Source organism: Chionomys nivalis, chromosome 10 (assembly GCF_950005125.1).
Source record: "Chionomys nivalis chromosome 10, mChiNiv1.1, whole genome shotgun sequence".
Lineage (NCBI taxonomy): Eukaryota > Metazoa > Chordata > Mammalia > Rodentia > Cricetidae > Chionomys > Chionomys nivalis.
In genome coordinates this window covers 11,347,096-11,364,165 of record NC_080095.1, presented here as the reverse complement: position 1 = coordinate 11,364,165, position 17,070 = coordinate 11,347,096, and the positions used below count along the sequence as shown (strand labels likewise).

Genomic DNA, 17,070 nt, shown 5'->3' with positions numbered 1-17,070 from the left:
ACTCACACACACTGTATTGAATGGAATTAAGTGGAAATGTATATGTAAATAAATGGCACATATAAAATTATATGTCAATCTGTCTGACAATAAGAAGCAAATTTATAGCTCTGATGATTTGATTTATGGGTATAATCCATTGGTTCTAGTTTGGGAAAAAAGCAGGAAGCTTGATAGACTTCAATAGTTGAAAGAGACATCGACTGGACTTTTTTGAGTGAAAGAAAAAATTCATATTTTAAAATTAAAGCAAGAATTCATGCAGCATAGTTTATAACTTCCATATTTCTGAAGTGACCCCTAATGGTCTTGGAACTCCTGTTGGACTTTTGCATCCCCTCCTGTTTCCAAGTTTTCTGAAGAGGGGCTTTCTTCAGGCTCACACTGAAGTTCCCTTGCAGAGTGTCAGTCACAGTAATACATGTCTGTGTCCTCAGTTTGCAGAGTGTTTAATTTTAAGAAAACTTGTCTTTTAGAGGTGTCCTTGCTGATGGTGACTCAGGATTTGAGAAGTGAATTATATTTGCACAGATACAGAGATGTACAGGTAGATGTAAGAGGTGACTTTGACGGTGGCCATCATTTTTGAGTTGATGGCATTGTAGGATCTTCTCAATTATGAGACCATGATGAAGAGGAAATGCCAGCTCCTCAACTCTCTGAACTAGTGGGTTGCCAGCTCAGCTTCTGGCTTCTGAGTCTTTATTTGTAAATAGAACATTATAGAATTAGTTACAAACTACATTTTGTGGAAGTGGCAGGTTTGGATGTGATTGACTTAGACATGGGCTGGCTAGTAACCATGGAGTCACAATTACTTTCTGAAACAGCAACAGCTACAGATGGAATCACTGTGCATGTGTTAAAAGAACAAGTTTTTATTTTATATACATGGAAGAAAAGAAGATGATAAAATTAATGTAAACATGGCAAAAAATTAACAGTTTCAAATGTATTTTAGATGACAAATCAAGAATCATTAAAATCACCTTAACTTAAAACATGCAGAAGCTTCCTTGTTGAGAAAAGTGAGGGGGTAGCAGTTACAAAATTTATAACACAAAATGTTATATCTTGCCTGTTTAATAAAAAATGTATTTTAGCAATGAGAATCCAAACATTATATTTCAAATTTTCTGAATAATTTTGTCTCATGTGAATAATCAGGAAAACATAAGGACTGCTGCCTAACCTTGACCAAATTGCAGCCCAATGTTTACATCATGGTCTTCTCTGATAAAGCCTGCAAATAGGACCCAGAGTCCACATCCTACAATTCATTCTGAATTCAAGTATTTCTGTATATTATGACAAATCCTAGGGCTTCTTGTCAGAGTGCCCCAGATTGTGGACAGTAGGTGGGGACTTCACGATTTCCCAGCAAAATCAGCATAGAGACTTAGAGATGTTACCTCTGTTGCCCAGGCTTATGGAGGAGTTGGAGGCTGTCTCACAGGCGAAAAATAGCAACATGAATGATTTTTATATTCCATGTATCTGTTAAATTTATTTTAAATTTACTAATAAATAAATTTAACAGATACATGCTTTATGCTTATTATCAATACCATGGGATACAAAAAGATATTCTATAAGAGATATTCTTTATGCCTGAAGACAGAGGATGAACATGAGAGCTTGGAGAAAAATAAACCACTAGAATGGAGAACACTGTGACTAGGAGAGTCTGCTTCAATTAGAAAAAGATCAGTCAATGTTGGTTCAAGTGCAACAAAGGCCAGTGGCCAGTGAGCAATGCAGCAAACTCATGAAGTGAGCATAACTGTTTTAAATAAAAATGCCCCATGTTCACTAAAATAATCATATAAGGCAATCATGAAAGGGGCTTCAAGGGAACAATGAATAGTTTTCTTTTTCCTGTCTTACAGTATAATATTTTCATAAGTCTTTACTCACTTGAAAACTCTGCAGGATATTGATATTTGAATGCACAAATTATTATTTGGTCACTTTAATTCAATAAATTAATTTACAAAAATATAACCAATGTAATTTCTGTGCCCACTTTTATTTATGGACAATTGCCATACTGAAAACAATTAAGTGAAAATTATAGGCATATGATCACTACAGTCACAATTAATTGTGGGCATCTCTGTGAGATGTGACACCTCAGGCTTCACTTATAGAGAGTCCAGCAGTGAGAGACAGTATAACAGTGGGATATGGAAATAATCATTGAAATGCAATAATCTATTTTAATTGAAAATGTCATTTTCTTCGGTTCCTTGCATAGAAATGAGAATGTTGGGCATTTGTTCTTGTATACAAAATTTTTGTGATTCACACAAACTCCTTTACAGTAACGTAACATAACCATGTTCTGCTTTATAAGGCACAGTGCCTATTTCCCTCCATCCTTATAGCACTGTGATTACTTTCTTTCCTTTAGCAAATGAGTCTTGAATTATTGGTAACAGGCAACATATCCTTTCAGCTTCAACTTTCATTGTTATATTGATCAAAAATGCTTGTGCTATGCAACCTCCTGTGCCCACATGTATTGGCCAAGATGAAAGAACCAAAGGAAAGGATGGCATGCAGGAAAATGTCTGTTCATGAGGGCATTAGTGTAACAATGAGAGGCCTGCTTGTTTGTTGGGGTTTCTATCCTCCCACCAGGTCCCACAGCCAGCAGGACCCAATGAAAATCACACAGAGATCTCTATAAGTTATAAAGCTGATTGGCCCATTAGGTCAGGCTACTTATTAGCTCTTGTAGCTTATATTAATCCATAATTCTGATCTATGTTAGCCATGTGGCTCAGTACCTTTTTCAGTGGGGCAGATCACATCCTGCTGCTTCGGTGATCTGAGCAGGAGTGGGAGGAATCGACTTCCCCCTTCCCAGAATTCTCTTGTTCTCATTGCATCATTTCTACTTCCTGTCTGGTTTTTCCCATCTATACTTCCTGCCTGGCCAATAAGCATTTATTTAAAACATGATTGACAGATTACAGACAATTCTCCCACACCGCATTAGAGTTAAGTGCTATCCTTAGAATCAATTTTCAGACAAGTGATAAAAATGAGTTATATTTGATAAGAAAAATGAGTCTAATTTCTCGAATGAGGCAAAAATGTTAGGATTTAAAGGTCCTAACATTTACTTTTTGAAATTTTCTATATGTATCAAAGCTTCATATAAACTATGGAGCACTCACATTGGGTTAACTCTCAACAGTGGATGATAAAATGAAATACTTTGTTTTTAATTATGTGTATATGTTTCTGTGTGAGTAGTGTAGTGAGCATGGGGACAAGTAAGACCATTGGTTCTCCAGACTTACAGGTATGTGTGACTTAACCATTGTGGGTGCCAGAAATTGAAACTGTTTCCCTGAAAGAACAGTTTCCTCTTTGAACTTCTCAGCTGCTTCCCCAGTGCACAGATGATCAGTGGCAACCTTCTCTTTTATGTTTGCTGCAGCTCAGTTCTCAACAGTTGAAATATCAAACCAATCTGCATGAACAAGGAAGGCCTTGTATCCGAACAGTCAGGCATCAAGAGGACAAAATGATCACTTAATCTGTGCAACTTAAGAAGCTCATTGTAGGAAAAGTAAAATTAGGGAAGTCTGATCATAGTTTGAACAGTGTAGAGTGTGAAGATTAATCAGCTAGTTGGGAAGGATTATCCCAAATAATAAGTTATATTGAAGTTGACCAAAATTAATAAGAACACATCCTGTTCTCACATATGGAGAAAATCAGTATTAAAATTAGACAAACTCTGAAACAATAACTATTTGTTTAGCCTGAGGAACAACTGCTTATAAGTCTGATGGCAGAGATAATTTTTACCATGATGCAAATGCATGATATGGGATCTGTGAAAAGCAATAATCAATTCTATCCTTTTATGAGACCTTCTTGGTGTAGAAGGAAACTATGGCTATTTTAGTTTCCAGGGTATTGTGGGAAAATGACTTTAAATTAGGGAAGCTGTGGTTTCTCTATCACAGTTGCAAAAACAAAGAGGACAAATTACAGCTCTTTTAAAGTTCTCTAGCTTATAACTGAACCTAACATACAACAAGTGTCATAACTGCTCACTCCTTTAAAATATCTACATATATAAGAAAATGTGCGAATATGTAGGTATATATGTGGTATGTAAAACATGTAAAGTTATATGTTATTCTATCTATAACAAGGAGCAGATTGTTATCTTACAGGACTTGTGGGAAAAGCTATTTGTTATAGTAATAGAAAAATAGGAAGTTTATTAAACTATGACAGTGAAGAGACACCTCTAGAGAATTTTTTTATATGTGTTTGGAAGAGGAAAACACAGATGCTAATGTTGAAGCATATTCTCATCCAGAATAGCCTAGAACTTCTTATCTTTTTAAGCAGCCAGATACTGGTCTTGGGAGACACTGTTGGTCTCCATCGCGCCCTGCTGGTTGTGAGTGTCTCCATTTGAAGGTTTTTGTGCAGGTTCACACTGGAGTTCTCTCACTGTGTCTCTGGCACAGTAATACATGGCTGTGTCCTCAGTTTGCAGACTGTTCAGTTTTAAGAAAACTTGGCTCTTGGAGGTGTCCCTGGTGATGGTAATTCGGGACTGAAGAGCTGAATTATAATTTGTGCTTCCACCAGTCCATATTATTTCCATCCACTCCAGACCCTTTCCTGGATGTTGGCGGACCCAGTGTACATCATAGCTGGTTAATGAGAACCCAGAGACAGTGCAGGTGAGCAACAGCGTCTGTGATGGCTGCACCAGGCCAGGTCCTGACTCCTTCAGCTGTATCTGGGACAGGACACCTAGGAACAAGCAACATCACCATCAGTCATATAACCCATAAATGAAAACCTTGTGTCCCTTTCCTGAAACCCTGAAGCACTTACAGCTTGGAAATGTCACCAGGCAGAGGAGCAGCACCAGGACAGCCATGCTGTGTTGGAGGCTCTAGTCAGAAGGAGATGGGGCCTCTCAGCTTGGCCGTGGATTTCATCCTGAGCTTGAAGACTGCTTTGCATTGGGGGAGGTTCCAGAGAGCATAAAAGGAAGCACAGGCAATGTTTTCAATTTCTCATCCAGGAAACTGCTATATGCTTTATGCTTCTTAGAGGTACTAAATATTGAACCTCAGTAACATTGCCTTGATGCTGCCTGGATTTCCAATTCCAGAGAAACAGGAAATATTAAGAGTCATACTGTACAGGCTTTAGAAGCAAAACATGGATGTGTTTGCACTAACTAGGTATACATTCATTCTGCGCAGGCAGAGGAGTATACCAGGTTCTCAATGGATTTATGTGTCTCTCCATCTTCCAGTAGAGAATTTAAATGGTATTGGTATATTGGAGATCAGAAATCCTGTTTAAGGAACTACTTAAAATTATTTCTCTTGGTGTCTGTGGAGTTGTCTCATTCTTATAACTTCTCACGAAATAACTTGTGAGGAAGCAGCTCACACACATTTCATACATGTGATTTCCCATGTTTATCTGTAAGGAAATCTGTGGGACTGATTTGGGTCCCATCTTATTAGGTTCAGATTTTACGTTCTCACTTAGGAACATCCTAACTGGATACTAGATTTCATTTCTCTTAATTTATGTCAGTCTATCCATGAACTTTTATATCTTTCTCTGTCACTCTCCTCAGCTTGTAGTCAATCACAGATTCCTAAATATGATTGTTTCTTTGGTAAGTTATGGGATGCACAGCTACTCATAACACTTCACAAAAAGCAACAGCATACAACCAGGCTTGAGGCTTATGGTCACTGAAGAACTTTAAGTGATGACAAGAAGTGGACTGGAAGTCAGATATGAACATGGGGAACCCTGTCACTTGAATGATAGTCAAGACAGAGATAACAAGAGTTTCTAGTGTCTTTTCCTGTGTCATGTTAGTGCAAATCAACATGGAAGGGAAGTGCAGAGCTGGAACCAACATGGTCAGTCAAGACTCAGGAAATGTCTGTCTAACTTGGCATTAGAGACATCATAATTTGTGTTCATTATTTCTTTATGCATAGTCTTTTCACTTTTTACTGTGAGTTTCAGTGGTAGAAACTACTCTTCACTTTAATGAGACAGCCATACTGTGAAAGTCCTGATCATCATATACAGTATGAGTTCAATGTTCCCTGTGTTTTTTAATGCTTCAGTGTTATAAAAAGATTTTTTTCAGATATGATGCTTAGTATGTTTCATCTTGGGTTTGTTTGATATTTTCATTATGGTTACAATAATCTGGAAAGGAATATCTTGGAAACAAATGCACATTTCTTATACTATATTGGGGAACTAGGTATAAATTCACTTATTCAAATATTTTTTGTAGTTAGTTACTTCAGAGATATTGTCTAAGTTAGGTTTCTATTTCTTTGAAAAGACACCATGACTCCAACTATTATAAGAAAACTGTATAATTTATGGGACTTTCCTGCAGCTCCAGAACTTTAGACCATTCTCATCATGGCAGGAAGAATGGCAGCATGCAGGAAGTCATGGTGCTGGAGGAATAGTTGAGAGTCCAACAACTTGCAAGAAATAAGAACTCAGCTGACAGACTGAGCAGCACCCTGAGCATAGAAAACCTCAAAGCCTACCCTCCCCAGTGACACATTTCCTCCAACCAGGCTGTGTCCACTCCAGCAATGCTACACATCTTAAAAGTGTTACTCTCCTTGAGAATATGCGGGACAATTTCACTCAAACTCCCATAGAGAGTTTGTATCCATATTCCATACTCTCTTACTTCTTGGGTTTCTCTTATTCCATGAGACTCTCAAGAAGGAAGTCACTGGGAAGACAGCATTTGCAAAGGGAATTCATGCATGGTAAAGTCACACATTATTCATTATTGTCTTCTATTTGAGTGGTGTATCCTTGCTCTTTTTTTTTAAAGATTTATTTATTTATTATTTATACAACATTCTGCCTCGATGTATGCCTGCACGCCAGAGGAGGGTGCCAGATATCAGTTCAGATGATTGTGAGCCACCATGTTGTTGCTGAAAATTGACTCAAGCCCTCTGGAATAGCAGTCAGTCCTCTTAACCTCTGAACTATCTCTCCAGCCCCCAAGTATCCTTATTCTTAAGGGATGATTCAGTCATTTGTTTAATTATGTAAAGTGGATAGATAGATACTCACTTAATGGGTTATGTAGAATTAACAGTACCATCCTGTATACTTGTGTGGTTGTCAGAATCTTTTTGCATAATATAAACTAGGGTCATCATGGAAAAAGGAACTTTATTTGGAGAAAAAAATACCTACATTATATTGGTATGCAGGCATGACTATGATGCCATTGTCTTGATTAATAACTGATGTAAGAAGGCCCAGACAGATGTAGACATTACCATCCATAGGTAGGTGGTGATTGTGCATTGTATAAGGTAGCAGGTTGCATAACCATGGAGAACAAGTTTATGAATTGAATTTATTTGTGATCTATGATTCAGTTCCCACTTTCAGGTTTCTGTCTTAATTTCACATCCTAATTTTACTCCATGGTGGTTTGTAATATTTAAGATTACACAAACCCTTTCCTTTCCGTATTGCTGACCACATCAATAGGTAACAGACTGGGATAGTTTAAAACTTTTTCTGATGAGAGAATGTGTTGAGAAAGGTGATAGTGTGTATAACTGCGACCATAGTCACACATACAGTTACACTTTTAGGTAGAGCCAAACTCTGCAACACACACATTTACACTCACACTGAATCACACATACGATATGGTCACAAATAAAATTATGTGGGGGCAAGCCATGATAATTTAAGTCTGAGCAGGTCACCCAAAGGAATTTCTTCCAGTCAATATCACCTGTGACTCTGGCCACTGAGATATTTAAGTAAGAGGCCTGAGTCTCAGTAGTTTACCCTGAAGAAATACCTGGTAGCAGGAAAGAACTACAAACTGAGATAATTCAACCCTGACTCAAGGGCAGACCATTCAAATGTAATGCCTGACATTCCAACTACTGTAGTTAGGATCATCTGCCAGAGCACCTGACCAGGACACCTTTACACAAATGACAGCCAACAGGGGTCCTAAACCTCAGAAGACCATCATCCCCACCTCTATTGCTATAAAAACCCTATTCTAATTGAACTCAAGGCTCTCTGGATATTCCAATAACTTGGACATAAGGAGAGACAGAGTTTGCAAACTTGATTAAAATAAAGGCTCAGTCTCCTTTGTTGGCTTTTGTGGGGACCCTGAGGATTTGGGCATAACAATTACACATTCAAACACACACACACACAGACACAAATACATACACGTGTATGCACAAACACACACACACACACACACCACCACCACCATCACCACCACTACCACATCCACATGTAGAAATAATTATTCATAAGCAGAGGAGCTGAATTTCTTTCTTCTTGTCTTTTTCACAGGACCACTCTGGTTGGCTTGGTCTCACTATGTAGGCCAAGCTAATACTGAACTATGTCACTGTCTCCCAACTATCTCATACAGAGTTCTTAAAACTTTGAAATATTTTTTTCATATAATAAATTCTGATCATTATCTTTTCCCTTGTGTCTTTCCATGACTTTCCTCTTTTACAACTTGCTCAACTTCATAAGAAACATAGTTTTACAGCCAATTTTGGGACCAGACTCATGACATTCATTTCATATTGACAATAAATGGGTTGGAAATCTAGAACCCATTTTTCATTTAAAAAATTTTATATGAAATATGTTTGTTCTATAGTTTATAACATTTTTATTAATGTTTACAATAAATAGCGCTACAATTCAGGCCTGAGGAGACGGCTCAGTAGTAAGGTGCCTACTTCACAGAATGAGTGTTTCAGTTTGATTTTCAGCACTTAACTGTGAAGGTGGTGGTAATGGTTTATCCTTATATTCTCAGAACTAGTGAGGTACTGAAAGGAGATTATCTGGATCTTGCTATCCAACCATTCCATCTGACCCTCCTGAACTTCAGGTTTAGTTTGAGACCCTCAAAAAATAAGGTAGAAGTCAACTGAGAAATACACTCAGAATCAACTTTTGGCCTCTACTCCTATGTGCGAACATACACTGTGAGAATTAGTGTTTCCATTTATTCAAACATTTCCCTTTCCATGTGCTGAGCTCATAGTTTATAGTTATTTAGAAGCAAGTCATGGAAGCTGCAGACCTAGCTAGAGCTGATTGTTATGGGAAGCAAGAGCAGAACTCCTCTCATTCACTGTATACTTATTCCCAGTCCAAAACTTTCATTTGCCCTTCCTATCCAGGAACTATCATTCCTTCTCCAGTCATAAGATTGCTTGTTTTAAGTGTATTAATGTGAGATATTATATCTTTCTGATATTTTTCTTTTATTTTGAACTTGGTTCTTAAATTTAATATCTTGCAGATGGAATGCAAATACTATAACTCAGAGCTAGCCAAGCAATCCCATTATTTAAAATATATTTTTCATCAGAAAATAATATTTTGATTATAACATTCGAAACAAAACCAGACACTACAAGTTCTACTTGATAACCAGCACTTATGACTGCATATAACACAGCAGAATAAAAGTATAGGATCAATATTTTGAGCATCAATGTCCAGAATGTAGAGTAGGAAGAACAAATAAAACCAAGGAAATAAAATGAGGCCAGGGGAAAGACCTTCCTTCCCAGCTTGTGACTCCCATCCACAATCTAGAGTACATTAAATAATGAAATTATCATGTACTGTAAAGATTCACAGAACATACAGGAATCGCCCTATTTATATTCAATACGACATACCTGAATGAAATGGAAAAAATAAGAATGTACTGTGCACATGAAAACACATTGTCTGCAACACACTGAACTGTGGAAGGCAGGGGCTACTGAGTTGTGCTCTCACTCATTGATGTTCTGATTGTCACTTTGGATTTTAGGCAGAAAATGTATCTGGGTTGTGTTTAGAGCCTTTGTAATGGGAAGGGAGGCCCCAACTGTGAAGTCAATCCCCCAAGTCTCCTAGGGTACATGACACCTTACCTTGGCCCCGTGCTCAGAGGATGGTGTGGTAACCAGTGTAATGCAAAATATTAACATAGTATGAGAAAATATGCCTCTCTTAATCAAACACATAACCTCCCAGACATGGGCACAAACAGACAAAAAATCAACATAGACAAACCTACACAAAGACCTATTTACTTGAGGAACCAGATATATGTATGCCAACATGTTATATGAATTCATTCATTCTACTTAAACTATCGTGTTCATCCATTATATAGCTTGATAATATTGATATATCCTATTACCCTCTCTCTCCTGCATCCACTTTGGATAACCCTGTGATTTCTGAGCTATGTGTTGTCCTGTGGACTGAAATCTCAGAGAAGTGATTGAAATTAGTTGTTCTTGAGAAGAAAAATGAGACAGTACTTTCATGATAAAAAGTTTCTTAAACTTTAACAGGGAGTAGTGATTATTCAAACATAGCATTTATTAATCAAAATGAGCAATTAATACTTGAAATGTTTATTTCTGAATCAAAACAGCATTTATACTACACAAGAACACTTCCATCAAATTAACTCACAACACTAGATGAGTATTTTTTTAATAAATACAATTTTTTTCAAGACAGCATTTCTCTAGATGTCCTGGAACTGGCTCTGCAGACCAGGGTGGCCTTGAATTCAAATGATCTGCCTGTCTCTGCCTCTTGAGTGCAGCAATTAAAGATGTGAGCCATCACCACCAGGCAAATACATTAATTTGAGTTATGCATATCTGATTCTGTGTAGATGCTGTAGTGAACATGAAGAGAAACAGAGGTCACAGGGTCCTCTAGATCACATGTGGTTTTGAACTGCCCTGAGTCTAGGATTTACAAACTCCAGTTTCTTTCAGATCTGATGCTGGTCATGGCAGAATCAGTTCCACCCTTTATGACAGTTTTCATTTTGTTCATGTCTGAATATTCCCTAACTTTAAAAAGCAACTTAAATGGGGCAATGGAAATATCTCTGCAGTTCAGGTTCTTGTTGAAGCAGAATCTGGGATCTTAATTATAAGCTCAAGTCTTTAAGGCTACAAAAAGAGCTGTGTGTCAGCCAAGAAGTTTTCCTATTCATGTGATGTGGAGACAGCATAATCACTGGAACTCACTAAAACTAGTCTAGCCATTTGTGATATCCAGGCCATGGTGCAGGAAGTACTTCTGTCTATGTATTGCTTTTGATGGTTAATAAATGAGGTACTTTTGGCCAATGGCTTAACAGAATATAGCCAGGCTGGAAGAGATATATGTAGCGAAGTAGACAGAGTCAGTGAGACTCCACGTAGCTGCCAGAGGAGAAAAATGTGAGCCACCAGCCAGAATTTTGCCAGTAGGGCATGAGCATCATGGTAAAATATAAAGTAAATAGAAATAGGTTAAGCAAAGATAAAAGAGGAAACTGTCAACATGCTTAAGTGATTGGCCAACCAGTGATTTAAAGAATATAGTTTCTGTGTGATTATTTTTGGAGTCTGGGAGACTGGGAAATGAACTAACAGTCTCTGGCAACAAGGCTATGTGATACAGATTATCTTTAAAATAAGGTGCAGATTGACAGATGAATGAATCACATATTAAAATGTACAGAAATACACATATAAACATGGGCGGCTTTACAGGGAGAGAGAGAGAGGAAGAAAAAACAGTATAACAAATGCATACATATCTAAATACAATTTTATAAAGTAAAAATGAATAAAACAAATACAAAAACACTTATCAAACTGAAAACCAAAAATTTAAATAAACATTTGGAGACTTCAAGAATTTCTACACACCAAATCTGTAGAGCGAATCCTGAGTGTGATTTGGAGAATCAGCACAGACAATAGGTGTCTGGCCCTTTTTGCATCTCTCAACAAGCTTATCTGTGACCCAGAACTCTGTGTGTTCTTAGCGCCTCCTGCTGGTTCTTAGGTACCTGCAGGGAGGTTCGCATCTGAGCTCACAGTACTGTGTACTTTTCACAGGAATACATGGCTGTGTCCTCAGACCTCAGACTGCCTATTTCCAGGTACAGAGTGTTCTTGTCCCTGTCTCTAGAGCTGGTGAATCAGATCTTCATGGCATCAGCATAGTAGTTGGAACTACTACCACCCGTAATGCATGAAAACAAACCCAGCCCCTTCCCTCGTGCTGGGCAGACCCAGTTCATGTTATAGCTACTGAAGTTGCATCCACAGAGTCTCAGGAGCTTTTCAGGCTTTACTAAGAATCCCCAAGTCTCCATCAACTGCACCTCTCACTAGACACCTGAAAACGCAGAGAAATCTGATCATAAAACTGACCAAAATCCATTTTTTCATTCTCATGCACACACGTGACACACCTTCTCATCTCTATAAATTACCTTTTAAAATAATGACAAGAAAAAGATAAATAAGCTTCAGGTCCATGGTAAGTGGCCTGTTTTTAGTGCTAACCATCACCAAACACATATTCTAGGTTCTAAAAATGATCAAAACAGGCAATGTTCCTCCCTGGATGATGTTTAGGAAGATGGCAAGAGTACAGTGAGTATAGCTAGGTCACTAAATGGGTTACTTTATTTATCTAAGGTGAAAGCAGGACATTGGGGGGTATTTAAAATGTAGAAAACCAGGAGATGTGCAGGGTAAAGGATGATGGGTGAGTTTGGGGAAGAGCACAGGGGACAGGAGGAAATGAAAATTTACCACTTATACTTCCTTGACACATGGGGCAACTGAAGGATCAATGGCTGGTGAAAATATAACAATAGAGACTCTTAACAGAGAGGGCCTGAGAGAGAATAGTGGGGCATTAACAAGTGGGACTTTGTGATGTTCCTAAGTGGAGATGTTCACAGAGTAGAAGTTGTGAGATCATTTATTGTATTGTTCTGCTGGCTTAGTGAGAAAAGTAGGGAGCCCTTGATAGTCTGTGTTTGAAATTTGGAGATGCATCAATAAAGAGGGACCAGGAAGAGAAATACAAGATACTGTCTGGACAGTGAATGGGGATTTGGGAATTCCCTATTGGTAAGAGTGATTAGGAGTTTCAGGTGTATTTATGGGGCCTCACAGGCTCATGAGAGAAATGTAGGATCTCTGGAGAGGGAAAATGATAATAACCATAAACTTTATGTTTTATGAATTTGTAAAAAACACATTTAATTAAAATTTCTTGAATATCTGCTAAGTTTCAAGATAGTGGGAAGCAAAGATGCTTCATAGCATAGATTCCACACCCTTGAAGACTCAGGTACTTGACCAGGAAGACTGAAGCCAAACAATCTATGAGATTAGAAAATTATAAAAACTATAAATCCATTATAAAATTTCAGTGAGCATCTTTCTAAGGTGAAAAGATCATGAAAACTCATCCAGAAAGCATAAACATTTTAATACATAAGCTTCAAAGTGGTTAAAAAATTGTATGATGTAATATTGATGGGAAATTCAGGAGAGAAATGAATGTTTTACAACTGTTTACTCACAAGACACCTCTTGTAATGTACATCAAGATATATATTAGTAAGCAGAGATGGTAGTATGCTTAAAATACCTCAGTAAATTCCTTTTCAAAATTCTGACTAATGTAACTTCAGTTCCTGTCATACCACAACCTCATGAGGAGTCTGCATGGTCACTCGTGTAAGATGTGGCGCAATCTTCAAGGAAGAATACCCGCTGAGAAAATGGGCATGTGCTGTCCTTCCTGCATTGGAGCCCTTGTTCTTTTGGCATTATCTTCTTATGTTCTAAGGAATACAGTCTGCTTTCTTCTAGAAGGAAAGATAGTATATTTATGTTTCCAGAGTCTACTAATGAGCCATTGCCCTATACAGGAGTATATGATGCTAATGGAAGACAATGGGTTAACATTCAAGAGAAAAAAGTTTCCATGTTTAATGTGGTGCTTAGTAGATAAAGAACAAAAGGCAAACTTAAGGAATTAAGACAGATTCAGCAAAGATGGGAAATGTGTAAGAAGAGAGATAAATGCCTGTAACATTTTGAGATTGGTTTTGGGGAAGGTTTGAAATGGAGTTATAAACACGAATTAGAAGAAGAAAAGAAGTTCTTCTGTATATATTTCAGAAATATAAAAGGACTGTAGACTACTGGACTATTAACCCTGACTGCTTGACCTCAGCTCAAAATATTATGAATTCATAACCTAGATAAAGATTTATATCTAAACTAATGCCAAGCCATGTCTAGCATGACCAATCGCAGACTCATACCAGGGACATCTGTCTGATGAAAATCTATTCTCATGCATCTGATATAATGATTATAAGAATAATCTGTATCACATAAAAAAACAATACATGCTGTTAAGCCCTTTTTTTGCTGTATAAACAATGAGCCTCATGCCTAGTAAAAATGCATTCAGATGCAATTCCTTTGAGTCTTGTGTCTGTCATTCACTGACTCCTTATCCACCTGTTCCTGAGACCCTGTGCCATTGATTTTAGATCCACAGCTGAGCTGGTTCATTGCAAGTCCCAAGTTTCATTCAAGGAACAGCTCCATGCTAATGACATAGTATAAGGACTGAGGGGATGTGAGATGTAGAAGCACCATTCATTGAGGATGTCTTCATGGGACTTTATGGGGCTCAGGCTTTCAGACAGAGATTTCAGAATGAGAGATAGTGTAACTATGGTATCAGGAAATAAACATGGAAATAAAAAAAAATCTGTTCCAAATGAAAATCCTTCTCCATTTCCATACAACACATCTACTGCTCATCACAAGGCCTTTGTTTCTAATTCTTTGAAATTCCTACACATTGTTAACCAATGTTTAGCAGAACCATGTTCCCATTGAAAGGTGCAGCGGCATTTTATTTGTACTTTAATAACTATAGCTTACCTGAGGATCAGACAAGTAAAACAAACACAATGGCCAGTCTTACAGACCTGTTAGCAATGACACACACCTTTAATCCCAGTAGCCACACTAGCTTGTCTTAGAAACAAGGCAGTAGTGGTACATGCCCTTAATCCTAGCACTACAGTGGATTATAAAGTGGGAGGAGACAGCTCTCAGACTGTTTCTCATTCTGAAATCACTGGCGGCACAAGCATCATTTTGGACTGACGTAGAAATAAGAGTCAGTAGCTGGCTGTTTTTCTTTTCTGAACTTCAGGTATAACCCCTATTTCTGTCTCTGGTTTTATTAATCATGTTACATTTGGTACTCAAATTTGGAGTACAAATTCACCAAAAAGCTGTTTGTCAGAGGCTTTTTAGCCATCAGGCCAGAGCAGAGATTGGAATTCCAGCTCTGGGAATTGGAACCCAACATAGCCATCAGGATTTGGGAGAGGCACTAGCACTCCCATCTATAATCTGTCCCAATTTATCATCCTCTCCTGCTGCACCCACCCTTGCTTACACCCACATGCCATACACATGGTTTCCTACAGTGCCCCAGAAGATTTTTTGGCTCACAGGGCCACATGGTGCATATGTGACTATTATTACTACAGAATATTGGCATATGCATTAGCCTTTATAAGAGACAGATGTTCAATTCTTAGGAATTGGAAACCTATCTCAGATAAGTCAAACATTAGTTAGGCTGGTTGCATAGGCCCAAGACGGCAGAGGGAAAGGCTCAGACCATATGTGGCTAATATAGTAGAGATGCTAAGGCGTTGTGATGTTTTACAACGGAATACCCAGATAAACATTTATGCAATCTCAGAACAGACCACAAGCCAACTTATATTTTATGGAAGGATATTATAAGTTACTATAAAAAACAGACACCGAACATTCAGGCTGTCCAAACACACAGAGCAACTGGCAAGTTCTCATAGAATCCAATGGCCCTAAGTTCAAAATGGTTAACTAAGAAAGCTATATTGGTTAAATAATGGTTTTATAAATAGAGACACTACAGGCTTTAGAACATCTGATTTAGGAGCAACAAGATTTTCAGCATATTGAAGAATCAAGTAGCCCTTGGAATACTCCTTGTATGTGTTGTCAAAAAGAAATTTGGGAAATGGAGAGTGATAAAAGATTTAAGATGTCTTAATAATGAAATTCCACCAAATACCTCTCTACAATCTGGAATTTCTTGCCTTCCCTATTACCTAAACAATGGGCTCTTTATAGTCATTGATTTAAAAGTTTGTTTCTTCACTATACTTTTACAAGAAAAACACAGAGAAATATTTGCCTTCACTGTGCCTACTTATAATAAATCTCAGACTGCTAGAAGATATCAGTGGTAGATTTCCCCACAGGAAATGTTAAATAGCCCTACCCAATGCCAATATTTTGTAGTCAGCCATTGGAAAAGATATGCAAATCTTAAGTTTACCACTACATTGATGGCATTTTGCTATCTGATTCAAATGTGGACACTTTAGAAAGAATGTTTGAAGAAGTAAAGAAAATTTTGCCTTGTTGAAGATTACACATTGCTCATGAAAACAATTTAAGGAGGAGATTATTTAATTATTATTTGAGTTATAAAATAGGTTTACAGATAATTAGACCACAAAAGTTGTAATTTAGGAGAGATCAATTGCAGACTCTTTATTACTTTCAAAAAATGCTAGGAGACATTTCGAATCTAGGGCCCACTATTGGAATAAAACCAAATGAACTGACTAATTTAAACAAAACTTTGGATGGTGACAAAGACTTAATAGTCCCAGAGAATTATCATCTTAAGATGAGAGGAAATGACTATGATTGATGAGAATTTACAAAGGCATTTATGGACCATGTGGATCTGAATCTTAAAAAAATTCTGGTCATATTATGCTCCAAATATTACCCTACAGAAATTTTAACACAGATGGAAGATATTATCTTCAAATGGATCTTTGTAATACATAAACCTAGTAAAAAATTAAAAATTTATATGAAAAAACACTGTGAATTAATTATAAGGAAAACAGTGAACTCAAGGAAAGAGCTTTACTAATTTTTGGGAGGAGATTCAAAACAACTAAGCCAAACATGAGAAAACTTGTCTTTTAAAGAGAGCTAATTGGATCCTTCCTTGCATTGTGTAGAAAACACAACAACTAGATCACCTACAATCTATATTCTT

At 37.4% G+C, this 17,070-nt stretch overlaps 1 gene segment (V, D, J or C); it reads right to left on the bottom strand.

Moving 5' to 3' along the window:
• Positions 1 to 4,372: 4,372 nt before the first annotated feature.
• LOC130882843 (Ig heavy chain V region MC101-like) lies at positions 4,373 to 4,924 on the bottom strand. The segment is given in 2 exon segments: positions 4,373 to 4,794; positions 4,879 to 4,924. Coding segments are annotated over 2 exon segments (468 nt in total).
• Positions 4,925 to 17,070: the final 12,146 nt, after the last annotated feature.